The sequence below is a fragment of the Petromyzon marinus genome, chromosome 16 (genome assembly GCF_048934315.1).
Source record: "Petromyzon marinus isolate PM22_M1 ecotype Great Lakes invasive population chromosome 16, UKy_Petmar_22M1.pri1.0, whole genome shotgun sequence".
NCBI classification, from domain to species: domain Eukaryota; kingdom Metazoa; phylum Chordata; class Hyperoartia; order Petromyzontiformes; family Petromyzontidae; genus Petromyzon; species Petromyzon marinus.
The window spans coordinates 10581077-10599595 of NC_133682.1; the positions used below are offsets into that span (position 1 = coordinate 10581077).

The 18519-nt window shown below is 50.6% G+C and overlaps 1 protein-coding gene and 1 long non-coding RNA gene across 4 annotated transcripts in view; one reads left to right on the forward strand and one right to left on the reverse strand.

Annotated features, from left to right (window-relative positions):
• Positions 1–60: 60 nt before the first annotated feature.
• SCFD2 (sec1 family domain containing 2) overlaps positions 61–18519 on the forward strand; it is a 130825-nt gene continuing 112366 nt past the window's right edge. The window contains exons 1-2 of one of the 3 annotated variants that reach the window (XM_076067501.1): positions 61–2573; positions 3252–3426. In XM_076067501.1, the coding sequence (XP_075923616.1) occupies positions 1238–2573; positions 3252–3426 (1511 nt within the window). In that variant the 5' untranslated portion in view covers positions 61–1237. The remainder of the gene's footprint in view (positions 2574–3251; positions 3427–18519) is intronic. The other 2 variants (XR_012941829.1, XM_032955181.2) reach the window with 2 other exon arrangements.
• On the reverse strand, positions 5159–9862 carry LOC142924748 (uncharacterized). The gene is made up of 2 exons (XR_012941830.1): positions 7504–9862; positions 5159–6559 (listed from the first exon to the last, which is right to left on the reverse strand). It is a non-coding gene; the product is annotated as an uncharacterized LOC142924748 (long non-coding RNA).

The window sequence follows — 18519 nt, forward strand, 5'->3', positions numbered from 1 at the left end:
TATTGTTAAAGGATCGTTAAAGCCGGGTCCCCCCCCCCCCCACATTACCGGTAACTACATCGTATACGGTATTCATGTTATATGTAGTTAAGTTAATATTGTAGTAATGTATTTATTATTGTGGACAGAGATACGATATTGATGCCCCCCAGGGTCTGGAATGCTATTGCCAATAAACTGCAACTTGAATCGCTATGAGATCTTCACTCAAAACTGCTCTAGAGGAGTTGTACACCCCTAGCTGCCACTGCTATTCAGTGGCCTAAATAAAATAAAATGTTTCGCTCCGGATGACCGCTGCAAAGTATTATCCTGTATTTTTATTTAGCGTGCTGATCTTAAAGGTGCATTGAGAAATGTTGATACTCCGACTGATGCTCCTGTTGTTTGTGGAGTGACTTATGAAGCCAGCTGTGGCTACAGGGTTTGGTGTTACATGTTATTTATGTAGTTTATTGTTAAAAAAATTCGGTCACAATTCCTATGATCACTGTTACATTGCAATTTATGGCTTTATTTTGGTGATTTCGAAAACATTTTTTGGTTTGGCAATGTTTTTGTTTATTGTAGTACGGAGTTAGACTGATGGCTTTAATCTTAGTTGTCTTGTGGTTGTTGTTTGACTTGCATCCCACTGGGATTTTTGCACAGCGTTGATGTACGGTGGTATTTCAGGAATATTTTGATGTTTTTTTTCCTGGATTTTCTGTTTGCACAGTCACACAGTCACTTTAAGATGTTTTTCTTGTTCGTGTTTTTTGTTTGTTGCGGTTGCACCCGATTCAAGAGCCGAATGGCTCACAGGGCTATACCAAAATAAATAAAACTATGAAACTAATTATATGCATTTACAGCGCTTGCTAAGCTATTACATACGAGGTCATTACATTATTTGGAAGTACATCCGATGTACTGTATATTTTACAATACTTACAAGTTGACGCGTCTCATATAAACACTTCAGTTAATTCCCTTACCAATCGACACTTGGAAAACAAATTATAAACATCTTTAGTCCCAAGTTCATCAACACCCCCGCGACGCGAATGGTCTCTCCCGCCGTCGTCATCAGCGTGCGGCCCGGTCCACCTTCGCGGCGTCACTCAAATCCCTACCACGCACACGCATCTCGCCCCCCCCCCATTGGCCGCGAAAGCGACGCCTCGGCCAATCGCGACGCGGCTCAGCGTCGCCCTCCGGCCAATGAGCGCGGGCGCGCGTCTATCCGGTCTAGGTAATGCGAAGCCGCGTGACGCCACGCCGCGCGCACTGTAAACAGCAGCGGGCGACGTCCGATTCGAGTTCAACTTCACAGCAAACAAACAATAACAACAACAAACAACAACATTACTGCCGTGTCGGCTATAACACCGGATTATACGACGTAACGACAAGCCCCAGCGCACGCTGTCAATCGCATCTTGTTTTTTTTAAAACAAAAAATCGCATCGGATTTTCAGACGCGACCCTCAACTGCACAGCGGGTGGTGGACACGCGCGTCTTGTTGATCCAACGCGGATTTTAATTCGCCACCGTAGTCCCGTTGTCATTGTTCTCGTGATAAGCCTAAGAGCGCAGCTGGCGATGTCCGCCGCTGGAGACCTCGCTCCCCTGGCCCTGGCCGGCTGGCGCCTCGTGCTATCCGAGGCGCAGGACGCCGCGGTGTTCGTGGACGAGGCGTGCGCCGAGTCGCTGCACTGGACGGGCGGAGTCGGGGGAGACGCGGGGCCCTGGCGAGCCGGGGCCGCGGCCCTCAGGGCCTTCCCAGGACGGCGGGACGGTGTGCAGCAGCAGCAGCAGCACCGTCAGCCGAACAAGGTCGTCTTTGCTCTCAGCTCCCCGGTGCTGCTCGGAGGCCGCGTGGCCGCGTCTTTGCGGGACGTGGTGTCTGCGGGCGGCGTCCACCAATGCGTGGTGTTCACGTCCGTGAGCCACACCGCTCACCTTGACCTCCTCCAGCAGCAGCAGGGTGGAGGAGGAGGACTGGGTGTCTCGGCGGCTGCAGTAGCAGCAGCGGCGGCGGCGGCGGCAACCTCAAGCTCAGCAGCGGACAGCGAGCCCCGGCCCGTGCTTTTCGAACTCCTCGAGCAGAACCTGCGCCAGTGGATGAGCGGCAGCGGTGGCGCCGACTGCACCGCGCGCGTCCTCCACGCGGCCGGCATCGCGCTCTGCCCGCTGGCGAGCGGCGTCGTCCTCGCTCCGGCCTCCGCATCGCTCTTCCCGCTCGTGCCGAGCGACCTGAATGGCGCTCTGGCTGGTGGCAGGGGCAGCAGGCGAGGCGCCAAGCAGCAGCAGCCGCAGCAGAAGCAGAAGTCGCAGCAGCAGCACAGTCTGAACGACGTGGACGTGTCGGCGTTGCCCGCGCCCTACGCCTCGTCCCTGCGCCTCCTCGCCTGGTGGCTGGACTCGGCGCTGAGGCATCTCGGCGTGCGGGAGGAGTGTTTCGCCGTGGGCCCCACGAGTCGCCTGCTGGCCAACGAGTTGGCCTCGCTGCCTCCCGCGCGCGCTCGGAGGAAGGGCGCGCCTGGCCGAGCCTCTTTGGTCCTCGTGGACAGGACGCTGGACCTGGCGGGTGAGAGATTATTACGGACGCTGTGTGTGGCTCCCGTCGATTTGCACGCAGCGTGTGGGACAGTGGACAGCGCTCGTCCATTGCGAGAAATGCGGACTGTGTTGACTGTTCACTGGCCGCAGGGTCGTCGAGAGAAGATCTGAAATGAACGTTTGACTCTTCAATAATGTCGCAGCAACATTTTTGACCAGTTGATGGTAATTTCATTTTATGTAGCGTCATTCGTGCAATCGCGTCCCACAACGCTGCACATCAATTATCCAGTTTTTCACGTCATTGATGTTGTTTCCATAAGTACATGTTCGTAAACATTACCGATTTTTTTTCCAAACCCCGGGATCCAAATCCATGCAGGTGACACGTGGATCAAACGCTTGACTTGGTGGTCAACTCAGCCCTTTGCTCAGAGGATAAAATAAAATCTCACATTGTGAAAGTCAACAGTCATTGTGCTAAGGATAGACTTGACCCATCATAAGCATGTGCAATTTACACCATTGGCTTAGGGCCACCAATGGGAAGGGCTTGAGGAGGTCTTCATCCAGCAGCGGATCGATCATGACTGATAACGATGTACATATGTTGGACTTATTTTACACCGTGCATAGTCACGCACGCTAAGGGGATGTGCGACGCTTCCGCTTGACCTGGTTCGTGCGCTTCCATTCATTCTCGCAGGAGCCGTGGGCCACCACGGCGACAGCTTGGCAGAAAGGATTCTGGGAGTGCTGCCGCGCCTGCCGGGAATGCCGAGCGACGTGGCGGTCAGCATGGCCGCGTTGACGTCGCTGCGTCGGGGCGGAGGCGTTCCTCCCAGGGAGGTGATCGCGCCAGGCTGCCTGGCGCAGCCCAGGTACGAGGTCACGCACGCGGCGTTCTGGTGGCGGTGACACGGGTCGGGCGGGAGTGTGCGGCTGCTGCTTGCCTGGCAGCCACGGCAGTTCACGCTGCGGGTCTATTAAGGATTTGAACGATTCGACTAAAAGCTTTCGTGACTGCAAGGATTCGCCTTCTTTGGTTCTTTCGGTAAAGTCACGTAGAATGAGAATAAAATAATAAATCGATAAAATAAAATAACACGATGAAAAGTCTCACGACGTTTCGGCCACAACACAAGCGGCCTTCATCAGGTGAAGGGACGAGACTGTCTGGAGGACAGCGCTACGTGACTTTACCGAAAGAACCAAAGAAGATATGAATATTAATAATAATAAGTGACGTACATCATTAGACCTCCTTTGCCAGTACCAAAATATAATAATAGGGTTTTTCCCCTTTTTTCTGGCAACAAAACTGAAACCTTTTTACAACGATTCATGTTACTGCATTAACCACAATACCTGCAGTTAAAATGCAAACATAAAACGTACTATGATAATATATGTGGCATTGTCCTTGAAACTGATTGGTCCACACCAAGGGACGGCTTTCTTTTGAGCCTCGACCCAGTTCGTACTTGACCAGATGACGCCTTTTGCAGGTATTGTGGTTAATGCAGACATGAATCCTTGTAAAAAGGTTTCAGTTTTGTTGCCAGAAAAAAGGGGTAAAACCCTATTATTATACGTGACGTACACTTGACAGTAGACGTCAACGGTTCCATCGTGCTATTTAAACACAAAAATCAGTTCTAAATAAATGAGTTTTCAATCTTGATTTACCTACTATTGGAATTAACTTACCCTATATACTCAGCAGTACCCCGCCTTAACCTCCTTTTGTTCCTCAAAGCTTTCCTCTTCATTACCCATTCCCTTCCTCTTCCTTTGCCTCACCCCTCCACTCCATTACGTCCCTCTCCTATATAGGCCTTTCATTACCCCAGTGCATCCTCTGTTATGGTCACTCATTCCTCAGCCTTTGCACGCCCCTGCCATCTAAATTACTGTATTTTTGGACCGCTTTTAAACTATTTAAAGTACCTTGAGCCTTGAGCTATGGCGTTCTATAGATATATCCACACCTCCGATGAGCACGGTTGGCTACGTGTGGTGCGAAAGAAGTGCAACATACGTACAAGATAAGGTGAGAATCGATGTTATTGTTTAGCAAGTCTACAGGGCTCACTAGAGCTCCCTCTTGTGGTGGCGGTTTTTCCAGCAGTGGTACCAGCATGAAATTGCAGGGCCGTACCTTTATATGCGGATGGCCTATATCCAAAATGAACAACTACATTTTTTACTTTCTCTGGGTCCTGTTTTTTTGGATTTTTCTCCGGATCTCCGGTTTTTCCCTCCACATTTAGAATCATGCGTTTAGAGTATTTGGCGTGGAAAAGGTTTTCCACGTGATAAGCCACTTCGTTGGGCTACCATTTGTGTGGCCAGGTCGCTTCTGAAAAAAAGCTGTGTAGCTCAGTGGGTCTTACCTGGTAAAATAATAAGTATTATTTAAAAATACTTTTTTTAAAACACGCTTTAATGAAATGTACCGTACTCGTAATGGCAGAACTCCACGACTCCAGGAAGTGGCCGCAAAGCTTGCCATAACGTAAGGGGCCGTGGTGATTTACAGCCAACGTAAGTTGAGCGTGGACAATTAGACCCAAGCAGAAACATAACATAAAAAAATAACGTTGAAAAATATATGTTTTAAAAATTTTAATGATAGAATATAGTATTGTCATCAGTATGACATAAGTATACCAAGTTTGCAGTCGATAGCACATTGGGAAGTGGGTTAAAATTGAGTTACAAGATTTGAGGATACAACAACAACAACAGACAGAGTGAGTTAATAGAAAGCGTGTAAAATTCGTTTTGTTTAGTTTAACTTGATGTTAGCAGTGGCCGACAATCAAACTCTGGTTGCCCGGGCTCATAGCGCAGTGCATGCGCCACTGCATGTCCTGCTTCACACCCATGACGTATTTGTAAGAGTTCAGAAGAGGCGCAGGGCATTTCTGCAGCTCTGGGAGTATGGGAAGTTTGCCCCATTGTGGTGCCTGATTTCCTTCTCGCCAACACTTGTTTCAAATTTTTTTTTGCCTGCGCAGAAACAGGGGGGGGGGGAATGGCATTTTTTTCATATATGTAGAGAGAGGGGAACTCGGTCATAGGCGGGAGAGAAAAGGTAGGTCACGGGGAAACCCGGTTTCATTATCGACAGCGGCCTTACGCGTAGATTCAAACGTTGGATTCCGGCGGTTGTCAGCGCATTCTTCTGCTTGGGTGTCAGTGCTACGCTATGGGCAGCGGAGGGCAGTGCAGCAAAATCCGATGCTGTATGGCCCTTCTATGCCCCCATGTACTGCCATAACGCATGGACCAGCATGGTGAAGTATGGTCAAATAACCCCAAGACGTGGAGAGGCCCTCATCCGGCAGTGGATTGGCAAAGGGCTGTGAACGTAGATGTACACATGTACATACATGTACGTCCATGTGTACATGTATGGACATGTACGTTCATGTGGACATGTGCACATGTATACGAGTCTCCCAAGTCGTCCAATTCACCTCATCTCGGAACATGGTATTTAGGCCTACTACAGTACAGCATCCTTAACAGCTACATTAGTGATCAAATTGCAATATAGGAATCTAATTTCTTGAACCCAACTTTTTGGCATGCATCTATTCTTACCATTCCCCCCACCCACTATCTTCCTGCTAAATATTCAATGAATTGTCATGATCCGGGGTCACTCTTCCATGAAATAATCCATTCCCTGCTCTTTATTTCGTACTCTCTCACTGGTATTGTCCATCTTGTTTGTTCAATCTTCTTTCCGTGAACTCAAGAGCACACATCGCTGGCAGCGTACACGCGTTCAAACTCATTTGTTCGGAGAAACGTGATATGATGCATGCGTCGCTGGTGCAAGGCGGCACTTGAATCCGTAAGGCCATTTCCGGATGCCAACTTGCTGTCCTCCGTCCAGCAGGCACCGCCACCTCATTGCCCCATGGCGCAGTGGTTCTCAGAGTGTGATCCGCCGCACCCACCAGGTGGTCCGCGACGGTCCTCCAGGTGGTCCGCCGGTGGCTGTGATTGAAAACGCAGCTTGATCCAGACAATAGTGACAACGTTTATTGTACCTTTTGTTTCGGACATTAATATTTAATTTTAAAATAAGGTTAGGTAAACTACCCTGATTAAACTACCCTAACCCTCACATCTGAATGCCCCCCGCACCCCCTCCTAAAAAAACACCTGCGTTTAAAGAAACATGTTTTTATGTTACGGTAATATGAGTCATTTAGTATGAGTGATATTTAGAGAGATCAGTGAATGCGTTTTGTCCGCAGTGGTGGGGGTGGTCCGTGGAAATGTTTGCAGCAACTGATTGGTCCGCGGGCCAAACAGGTTTGATAAACACAGCCTTGTGGGTTTGGGGGTCACGTGTACACTATTGTGGCTCCATCTCCTCGTGTTCCACCAACTCTGGATTGCAGTTGTGCGGCATCACCATAGCCATCACACACGACGCTGTTCAAGTCCACTGTTTAAAGCACATTCATTTAAATCCTCGATTGTGTCCCTTTTTGTTTCTGAGAGTTCAAAATAGGATGCAAAACACCACAGAGCAGACGAATAATTATATTATCATTACCCATGAGCAACACAACACAGAAACAGCAATGGTTGGGCGGGGCAGGGCAAACGAGAAAAAGCACCCGCAACGATTAGACCTGAGCTTTAATTATTATCGCGGTTATAGCAGCATCGTTAGCCGAATCTACAATTACACTGCGATTAAAATTGATTACAAATCACACAGTTAACCATTGTAATTGACCCCTGGCCTGTTTACGATATGACCTCGGGGTAGAACTTATTAAATAATCTTAACAAACAACAAATGGTTCAGCGTAAGGGCTGACTCGAAAAATCCACGGCCCCTCGTATTGTAGGTGTGGTGCCGACAGTCCCTTTAGAAGTTGGTCCACGGTTATTGCGACTTTTTAGCATTCCGTTTGGTACGTCACCTTGGCCGTACGAGCAGCTGGGCAGCACTCGCCCTCCGTTGGCAAGCTCCGAGCCAGGAACGGAATTCCATGTTCCCGTGACGGCGGGGTGGTAGTTGGGCATTCGATCCATGGGTCGTCCGCGGTTGACTTCCCGCAAAGTGGCACTCATCCCGTATTCTCCAGGCAGATGATCAATCACCGTTGGCTTCTCACATCGTTGTACTCACTGTGTCGACCACTAACGGGATGATGTTGGGTTGTGCCGACCTCGGAGCAGTCATTTAAAACTCGAAACCTTCTGGTTGTTTTGCCGAGCTCTCTGACCACTGCACCGTTTTGACAGATTAACAATATTACGTCCGTGTTCGGCGTGTATGTCGAGGCTCGTTTAGTGCACTGGCCTTGCCCAGCTTGTCTCGCGACAGAGGTTTGTTGCGTTGATATTAGTGCAGACCAAACACTGTTGACGGGTGGCCTTTGATGCTGGGCACAAGCTGGGAGTGAGGGGGAATGTGGCCCTAACACGGTTTATTGAAGCCTGCTCTCCCACTCGCTCGGCCATCTGGTTGCAATTGTGATGAGTGTTAGTGGCTGACAAAACCTATTTTTGCTCGGGGCTTGATTTTCCTCCGAGGCACCAGTCTCAGATGATTTGTAACTTTCGTACGGTGGGGGGGGGGGGGGTTATTTCACCGTTAGAGCTATGCCTTATGATGTAAAAAGCGATAAACACATGCTCACGTTTTAAACGGATATCTATAAATACTTTATTCTAGCGTGCACATGTACCTGTCTGGACATATGACATCTGCGCACAAACACACACACATGGATCCCCCCCCCCCCCAGACGAGTGTTAGCAAACGCCTATTCCGGTGAACTGATGCACACTATCTTTTTGGTTCTTTCGGTAACGTCACGTAGAAGGCAAATAATAAAATAATAAAAAATAAACCATCATAAAGTAAAATTATCACGACGTTTCGGCCACAACACAAGCAGCCGTCTTCAGGTGAAGAAACAGAACTGCCGGGAAGACAGCGCTCCAATGAACACTGCTAAGTGGTCATTGTGTTGTGGCCGAAACGTCGTGATAATTTTATTTTATTATGTTTTGTTTTTGTTATTTTATTTTTTCCCTTCTACGTGACTTTACCGAAAGGACCAAGAAGATGAATCCATGCAGTCACGAAAGCTTCAAAGCAAAATTTAATGCACATTGGTGGATGGGGACTATTTGACCATATTTCACCACACTGGTCAGTGCGTGATTTGAGCGTAGGGAACTTTGATGCGGGAACATAGAAGTACGGCACAACAATGGATTTTTCTGCACTACCCTCTTCTGTGCACCACGTTGCACTGCAAGCCCTATGGCAACCCATCCTAGCACTCTCGCGGCTCAAACCTCCTTAGCTTCTGAGTATCTGATGAGATTGCATGGATTCTGGGTGATTTGTCCAGTGCAAGAATACTGTTATTTATTCATCCAAGAGAGCAATCTCTAAAAGTATTTCTAGGTAGCTTCATGCACCGCAATACTAATTTGTTCAATTCTCAGTCCGCTTGTCCTGGTGAGGGGAGTGGCGGCAGTGTGTTGAGTAGAGCGGTCCAGACCTCCCTGGCGACAGACGCTAGCTCTTCCTGGGGAATTCCCAGGTCAGCTGAGCGACATCGACCCACCAGCGTGTCCTGGGCCGGCCGCGGGGTCTTAATTAATGTCGTTGTGCACCTCTTGAGAACCCTCTAAGGTCCACACGAACGGGTTCGCAAAGCCGCTCCACCAACTGCCATCTCCTGGTCATCTTCATCCCCGAACCCACGGAGCACCGTACGTCTCCCGTATTGATGATGGATCACGCTTGCGCGCCTTGCGCGCCTTTTATGAGTGCACCCCCATGTAGTTGCGCGTGTGGTTAACCTGTGTGCGTGCACGCGTCCGTGTGCACGCATGCGTGGCTGTGTATATGTATTAGGGGGGAGCGGTCAGCGCGCTGCGCTGCAAACTCAGCGACCCGAGTTCGATTCCCGCTCACGGCCAACACCAGTGACGATTATCTGACCTGGTGCTGGGCCTCTCCTGGGTCGACTCAGCCTCAAATGAGTACGTGGTGCGGTGTGTAAAAGCCGCCACTGGCGAATCGGGCGTAGTACTGGCCTCTCACTGCCTCGTGTGCCCTTCCGGCCTTCGTAGGTGCCACTCGCGAACAGCACTTGCCCCAACAGTCTATTAAGGCTATATGGAGGATCTTTGTCTTTTTGCCTTTGTATGAAGTGTGTTTGCACTTTTGTCCTTATACATTCCCACCTACGGAGAGTGCGGTTGGCCACGTACGGAGGAAAATTATTTCAAAATGCACACGTACATCGCAAATGCATCGCATCCTCTTGATTGCTTATCTTCCCAAATTGCTGCCGTCACGCATTCCCCAAATCTCAGGACGTTGCTACGAAAATCGTGCGGCGCGACGCGGCGTGAATCACGCCAAGGGAGATGCTGCGATGCTCCTTGTCATTCGGGGCGATAGAGCTCGGTGGGTTTGGGATTATCCTGAATCTGCGTCGGTGTTCTTCACTCATTTCTAGAGGGGGGGGGGGGGGTCGGGGGGGGGGTGCCCACTTTCGTAGATAAGACATCGTCAGTGAGAGGGCCTCCACACATTTGTAACCAGCACGATGATGATGATGGTATGGTGTTTACACGTTTGTGTATTGTGTAGGGTCGCATGTCAGGGACCGCACTAAAGGCCACCAGGGGCCACCAGCAGGCCCGCGGGCCTTGCCATGAAGAACACTGATCTACGTGATGCACCAACGCTTGCCTTCGAAGCATTGGAATGTCGGCACGCGCCACCACGCCGGGCTATTTACACCGTCGCGGTGTACAAGTTGCGTGTGCAACACCGGCGCGTGTCCGGCACACATTTTGTCACCCCCGGCACCGGCTGAGCCGACCTTAGGGGAGGCCCAGACCAGCATCGCATACCAACTTGCTGCTGACGTCATGCTTGGCTGGGAATCGAGTGCGGGATTTCGAGTGCACGCTCCCTCTCCGCTCCCTCTCCACGCAGCACGCCGGGAAGGGTGCCGCGCCCATTCATTACAATCCCTAAGACACGTGCGGAGCAAAACCGATCTGGCTCATTCAAGAGCGGTCGTATCGGGTGCTGCCAATGCAGCCGCTGTAAGTGAATGATTAATGGGTTTCCGCACATTTTAAATTAACTCTGCGGGATTTATCTGATGTGGGCCCTCGAAAACATCAGGCTAGGCTCAATTTTTATTTGTGCCACATGTGCACACACTGTTGGGTGCATGTGTCTGTGTGTGTATATATATTTAGATACGTATATCCATACAAGTTCAGAACATGGATGAATGTGCATGCGTACATACATATTGGGTATGTGATGATGCATTGATTCATCGATGAAAACCGATTCTTATGCTCACATTACACACATATAACTGCGCGCATCTAATTACACATTGCATTTGTCTCACATTACATGCATGTGAGAATCGAATAATAGCATTGTATGTAATTAATTCATGTCATCCCCGTATAGCCTGAACAGACTGTTGAGGCAAGTGCTATTAGTGAGTAGTGGCATGGCACACGAAGGGGTGCGTTTACAGCACCACGCCTGGCCGCCTTTGTCTCCCTCGTGGCGATGTTTACACACTGCTCCAGGTGCTCATTTGAGGCTGAGTCGACCTAGAGACTGCATGTACCACAATAGAAGCAGCAACAACAACAAAATATAAACAGTGGCCTCTCGGATGGAATCGCCAGCCAGCGTCGTGACAAATTTAAAACTATAAAACTGAAAACTATTTCTATTTCAGCAGGTCAGACCCACCGAGCCCCACAGCTAATTTTCAGAAGCGACCTGGCCACAAATGATAGCTCAACGAAAGTGGCTTATCGCCACGTGGAAATGTACAGCAGCCAAATATTATACAACGCACGTTTCCAAATTCAGCGATTCACCAGGCGGCTGAATCGCCACTTGCCTCGGCGCAGTTTCACGCAGCTTTCCACTCGCGCTCAGGTTTCCGCGAGATCGACGCTTGCCGGACGTGCACGAGGGCTGGAGCTGGCGCGCACCGAGCTCCCAACACGGCCATCTGAATTCATTTCCCCGGCCGCGGCTGACACCAGGCGGAGAGTGACATCCGATCGCGTCTTTGCTCGGCGTCTCCCCGCTCCCTTCCCCCACCACCCCCTGTGGGCCAGCATGGTCAAGCATGGTCACTCGACCTCGTGAGCGACAGTAACGTGCGGAGGCCTTCATCCAGCAGTGGATTTGCAAAGGGGCTTGTGGAATAAAACAAAAAATTCGGCAATTGGTGACAACGCAGGCATTTTTTTTTTTTAAGTCAGTACCTCTGCTCCAATGAGCGATGGGGGAAAAAACCTCAGCCTTCTTGGCAGGCTTGACCCTGTGTTGGAAATTCCACGTTCATATGACAGGGACCAGTCTTAAGTATGCACAAAGATTCCTGTTGGATGCAATTATAGTAATCACATACGACAATTCATACGTAATACGATTGAGACAATTAGGATGTAACCCTTCATAACACTAAATGTTTTTTTTTAATATATAAGGCCCAAGAGTTTATTTGTTTATATTTGTTCTACTCCTCAGCATGCAAGAGGGGCATTACCCGAAACGTCGCCCATTACGCTTTACAATAATGCGGCACGTGTGACCGACGGGCACGTCGGGTTTCTGTTGGGTGTGCGCAACACTGCCAGGGCAGCATCACGAAAATTCTCGTGCAGACCTGCGCTCGGTTAGACTCTTGTGGATCCGTGGGCGGATGACGTACCTCCGTATGTACGTTTAACTTCTTTCGCACCGCACGCAGCCAACTTGTGCTCATCGCAGGGAGGTGCCGATGAACCGTCCTTGCCGGCAAAAGGGAGAAAAATGCAAAAACCGGGCACTCCGTGTTCCTCCGCGGCCCGTAGGCACCGCCGCTTCCGTTACGAGCGATCGCGACGGTGCCGTGACCGGCCACTGCGAGAGACGCCGAAACCAGATGGACGCCTTCTTAGCCTTTGCCCCCAACTCTACGCGGGGGTAAACAGTAAATATGTTTTCGTAGACTCATTTACACGTGTGTTGCGTTACCCGTGTTTTTGTTTCATCTGTGCCGCCCCCCCCCCCCGCCCCGCTCCCTGCCGACAGTGGCCCCCCTTGCATTGCGTGACGTTACCGGCAGTGGCCCGAACCTCATTCAACGAAGCATATCGTGAAGGAGGGGGCCATAACAGCGTTAAACAAGGGGGATTTTCCCCAAAACGCGACCTATTGTATGTATATGTATTCTTTTTCCGTTTAAGGCAGTGTTAATTAATGTGTTCAGTGTTATAGTATAACGTGACTGCAGTTACGCACGGCTGTTCTCACTGATGTGTGTGCACCGAAATACCCTGTTGCACATCACTGCACGTGGGCTGGCCGGTTAACTAACTCGTTTTTATTTGACCAGGTAAGACCCGCTGAGCTACGTAGCTCTTTTTCAGAAGCGACCTGCCTATCAAAAACGACAGCTCAACAAAGCGGCTTATCACGTGGAAAGTTGTCGAAGCCAAATACACTTAAATGCGTGATGTTGATTCCAAATGTGGGGGGGTGGGGTGGGGTGGGGGAAACCGGAGGGCCCGGAGAAAGATCCACATGACCACGGGGAGAGAGAGAGACACCCAGACTCCAAATATACAGCAGCAGCAGGCGTCAGGGTCAGGATCGAACCCACGACCTCCTGCGTACCAGGCGAGGTCGTTAACATCTCCTAGCCACCGTGATGATGATGAGAGAGAGAGAGACACGCAAACTCCAAATACACAGCAGCAGGCGTCAGGGTCGAGATCGACCCCACGACCTCCAGGATACCAGGCGAGGGAGTTAACATCTCGCTTTCGTGGCTCCTCTCGACACGGATGGAGCGACGGCCGTGCTGTGTTGCAGGTTCTGCAGCTCGCCACGTGTTTCTGCTTAGCGGCGCTCGGGAGAGAAACGGGTGAAGGTGGGGGCTGGGGGGGGGGGGTTGCGGTGTGGGGGGGGGGCGTCTAGAGGGCTTGGCCAGGGACCCTGCCGCTGGTATCAATTAGGGCTGATGAACGGCCTGCCACGTTCCGGGCTGTGGGACGTGTCTACCAGCAATGCTGCCACCGCCACCGCCGCTGTTATCTGGCGGAAGCGAGCGGGGAGGGACGGGAACCCCCCCCCCCTCCCCCACAAATGAAGAGGAGAGACAGAGGGAGAGAGGAGAGTTTACAGGTCTGCGTTCAAACCCCTATGGGCACTCAGAAGTCTCAGTGTTGAGTTGGCTCCGTGTGGCCTTGCCAGCCTTCTTCCTGTGCTCCAACAAGTATCCTTTCCCGGGAGGTGTTCCATTGATACGCTCTCGCGAGGCTATACCTACCTACTTACCTTTGCACCTACCCACCGAGTGGAATACCTACCTATTCATCCACTGAAATATCTACATACTGAAGTACCTACCGACCTAAACTATTAAACACAACTACTGTACCTACTTATCTGCCCACCCAACCTAGCAGCAAAGCCACCTACCCATTTACGAAGCTACTGAAGTTCACTACCTTAGCCTCCTACTGAATTACCTACCTAGCAATCCACTCATCCACTGGACTGCCAACCTGCCTACTAAAGTACCCATCTCCCAAGAGACGCACGTGCCTATTTCTCAAAGCACTCTCCGAGCCACTTGCCTACCTACCTACCTGCTGATGCACCTACGTAATTACGGCCCGCTCATCACTTAACGCGGCGTTCACACTATAATGTGTTTTCGCTCTGGCGCGGTTCCTCTCTTTGGGAACAAGTTTTCGGACAACGCAGAACGTTCGCCCCCCCCTTTGATACAATGCCGTTTCGACGAGGGCGAACTACTTTCTTGTGCTGCGCAGCTGAGCAGTGCGCGAGTTCTGGGCACACGCGCGGAAGCGACACGGAACAAGTGGCGGCGTAGCCCGCATCTCACGCCTCTGTCCCAACTTTCACATTTTAGCCAAATAGTTTTTTCGCTCAACGCGGAAATTTTCGGGAACGCATCTGATTGCGTTAGACGAGGAATTGGTTCCGAAAGCTGGACCGTGACGTCGCTACCGCGACGTCACATTCCGCGTTTGTGTACTCGCCACAGCGGGTCGCGGGACATCGCTTGACGCCACTATCGTTGGCGTGAAGCCATTTATCTCTATTTATTTATGTTGAGCGACTTGCTTACCTATCCTCTATCATGCGCTCCTCGTATTGTCGTTGGCATTGCTTTGCCGATGTTAACTCGCTGAACCCGCCCCTGCTGAACATCCGTGAAAAAGAGCTTCGCAGCTCATTGGATTCTTCCAGGGCGAGTGAAGATTTTGATTCTGATTTTACATTGGCGTATAATGGAAGTGATGCGGGAATCTGATTTTATTATTATTTTTTCTCAGCTGCCAACATATGTAGCGTGCGGTGTGATTATCACGGCAGACGTATACTGTGCAAACTGTCTAGAAAATAGAACCGCAATTTCTGCTTGCAGCTATTGACTTTGAGTCTGCGTTCTTTAGTTGGGGTGGGGGGGGTTATCTATCGTTGCAGCCGTTGGAGCTCGGATGTTGGCTTTGTAAGAGCTGCTTGTTGGAGATCAAGCAGACGCGATTGACTAAACTAAACCTTGTCATTTTACCAGGTATGGCCCACTGAGCTACACAGCTCTTTCTCAGAAGCGACACGGCTATCACAAATGATAGGTCAACGAAGTGGCTTGTCACGTGGACATTCATAACAGCGGCCAATTACCCGAAACGCGTATTGATTCTAAATGTGGAGGAAAAAAACCAGAGGACCCGGTGAAAAAAATCCACGTGATCACGGGAAGAGAGACATGTAAACTCCAAATATACAGCAGGCGTCGGGGTCGGGATCGAACCCACGACCAGGCGAGGGAGTTAACATCTGATGATTCACTGTGCTGTCGAAACCAGTCCAGAATTTACTGGTATTGAGTCACTGCAGTCACTGCTGCTGAGAGTGCACACTCCCATAAGGCTTTGGGGGACCATTGGGCTGTGTAAACAATACTTTTTAAAAAAATATTTCCATTTGTATGTCTTTCCATTTCTATGTCTGTGGAGGGACAGATCTGTGAAAGAGCTGTATTAGTATGGCTCTCCATTGTGTGTTATATTCTCCACAATGACACTAATGATTATTGTGTGTTATGTAGGAGGTTGTGGGTAGGTGAGCCTTTGCGGTGGGGGTGGTGGTAGGAGTGGACATCACAGTTCAACAGCAGTAAGTGTAACTGGCAGGGTAGTAAGGAGGGGGTGAATGTGTGTGTATGTGTATATGCGTGTTCGTGTATAAGCACACGTGCACACAAACAAAAGACAAAGATCCCCCGTGTAGCCTTAACAGACTTTTTGGGGGTAAGTGCTGTTAGCGAGCACCTATGAATGCCGGCACGGCACACTTGGCCGCCTTTGTTACTCCAGTGGCGATGTTTACACACCGCACCAGGTTACTCATTTGAGGCTGATTCGACCAAGCGGAGGCCCAATACCGGTTCAGATGATCGTCACCGTTGTTGGCCGTGAGCGCGAATCGGATTGCCAGCTTCGTAAGCGCAGCGCGCTAACCACCGCGTCACCGCTCCCCGTGCAAACGCGCACGCGCGCGCGCCCATACAAAGCCAGATGGCGGCTGCGGCTGGAAAAGCTCGCTGGAAATTTCAGACATCTATGTGGCCTTCACCGCGAACGACATGCGAGCATTATATCCCGCAAAATAAAATGGGCTGCCAAAACCGTTAACTTCACTTCCGGGTTCCAGTCGCCCCCCCCTGCCCCCCCCGCAGTTCTCGATTGCATCGTGGGGCTTGGCCCGTTGTTGTAATCTCACCGCTTAATTGTGTCGAGGTATCCTTACCCAAAACAGGGCCCTCGCTGAGTTCGAAGACTCCTTTTCAATTTGTCTCCAAAGTGAGGGTGGCGGGGGGGGGGGCCCAACGAGGTTCAATTATTTCTTTGGTGCAAGATATCTCGTGCCTGTAGTTTTATAGCAGATATTCCAGCGCTGGGTTTGTTTTGCCAATTTTATTTAAATTTTTTGGTTGGAGTTGCGTTTATAATTTGTGTGCTTACAACCTGGCACACCTATTCGGTTTTCCTTTTGATATTTAAGACTGCCATTTGAATGGCTGTGTCGTTTTTACAACAACATCCTCTGCAGTACAGTATTTTTCCCTACACAGGCTCGAGAAAATGAATTCGACCTTATAAAATGTCGACAGCAGTCCTATTGAATGGCAAGGTGGATTTCCCACCATGTTTGGGAGGCCACTCACAGAGATGAGCATCACCACGTGGTCATTTGGGGCAGTGTTAACCTTTGGGATTTTGGATGGACAAGATATGGCCGATGGTTAAGATTAGTAATGGATTGGCAGCTAAAGGAGGGATCACATCTGAAGGATGACCGCCCCCCCGCACGCCCCTCCCTCCTGAGATGAGGCAGTGAGATCAGCTCTTGCGCAAGAGCACGATGCATTGTTGCGTCGCCGTGGCAATGACTCGGGAGAGGCCCTTCAACCCAGCAGTGGATAGACCTTGGCTGTTGACGGTTACGATGAACACCAGCGCGCGTAAATCGCCGTCGGTTGGTTCCTGACGCCGAGGGGGAATCTCGCCGGTACTGGTGCGGTGGCGCACGAGATGAAAGCCGTGCTCTGTCTCTCTTTGTGTGCTCCCCCTCGGAGAGGCCTGAGCCTGGACTCTAACAAACAAACAAAGGCTCGCCGTGTGGCAGACTAGGCTGCGGCGACCGCTCTCTGCTGCCCGCAAGATGGATGAGAGGTTAATCCACGCGGCTCTGCCCAGCGAGCGCCCAGGCTCCTCACCCTGGCGCGCGTGGGGCTCTGGAAAGCCTTAGGAGGGTGACGGACGTTTGTTTATTGGCGCGCTCTCTCTCACCCATGGCCTTGCCGCTGGCCTCCCCTCAATTTTCCTTCGTGCGTCTCGCTCTCCCTCTCGCTTGCACGTTCTCCTCCTCCCACACCGCCGCCGTGTGAGACGTGGGTTCTGTCTGACGGCCACTCGCGGCCTCGCTCGCTCACTCGCCGGTTAGCTCCGTTGGCTACGTACGGTGCGAAAGAAGTTCAGCATACACACATAGCGCGGTTGGTTACGTACGGTGTGAAAAAAGTTCAACACACATAGCACGGTTGACTATGAACGGTGCGAAATAAGTTTTACATACATACGTACATGCATAGAACGGCCACGGCAGAGACGGAGCGATGAAGTTCGCTCGTGTGCAGTTGCCTCAATGGATCGATGCATTGATGCATTGCGAGACATGAGAGATGGTGATGGCTTGGGGAGGCCTTCATCCAGCAGTGGATGGATCATGGCTGCTGCTGATTACGACGACGACAATGATGAAGTGGAATAACCAATATTTATTTTGGTTGATAGTTAACCGATGGGATGCTCTGTATGTATGTATGTTGAACTTATTTCGCACCATACGTAGTCGCCCCCAACACCGTCCCATCACGTCCACTCTACTTCTCCCCAGGTAAGGCTCTCACTGAGCTACATAGCTCTTTTTCAGAAGCATCCTGGCCACAATGATAGCTCAACGAAGTGGCGTATCAATGTGGAAATGTATTGCAGCCAAATCCTCTAAACGCACGTTGATTCTGAACGTGGAGGGAAAATCCGGAGGACCCGGAGAAAAATCCACGCAACCACGGGGAGAGAGAGACACGCAAACTCCAAATGTACAGGTATCAGGGTCGGGATCGAACCTACGACCTCCTGTATGAAAGGCGAGGCAGATAACATCTCGCCACCGTGTCCACGTTCCACGCATTACAGTCTCCATCTCTCTGCCATCTACGTGCAGTCCTCTCCCAATCTTCCACCCACTGCTGAATCTCGGTGGATTGTAAAGACCCTGTGACTTCATTCACAAGAAGAGGACATTCGATGTACTCTTGCAT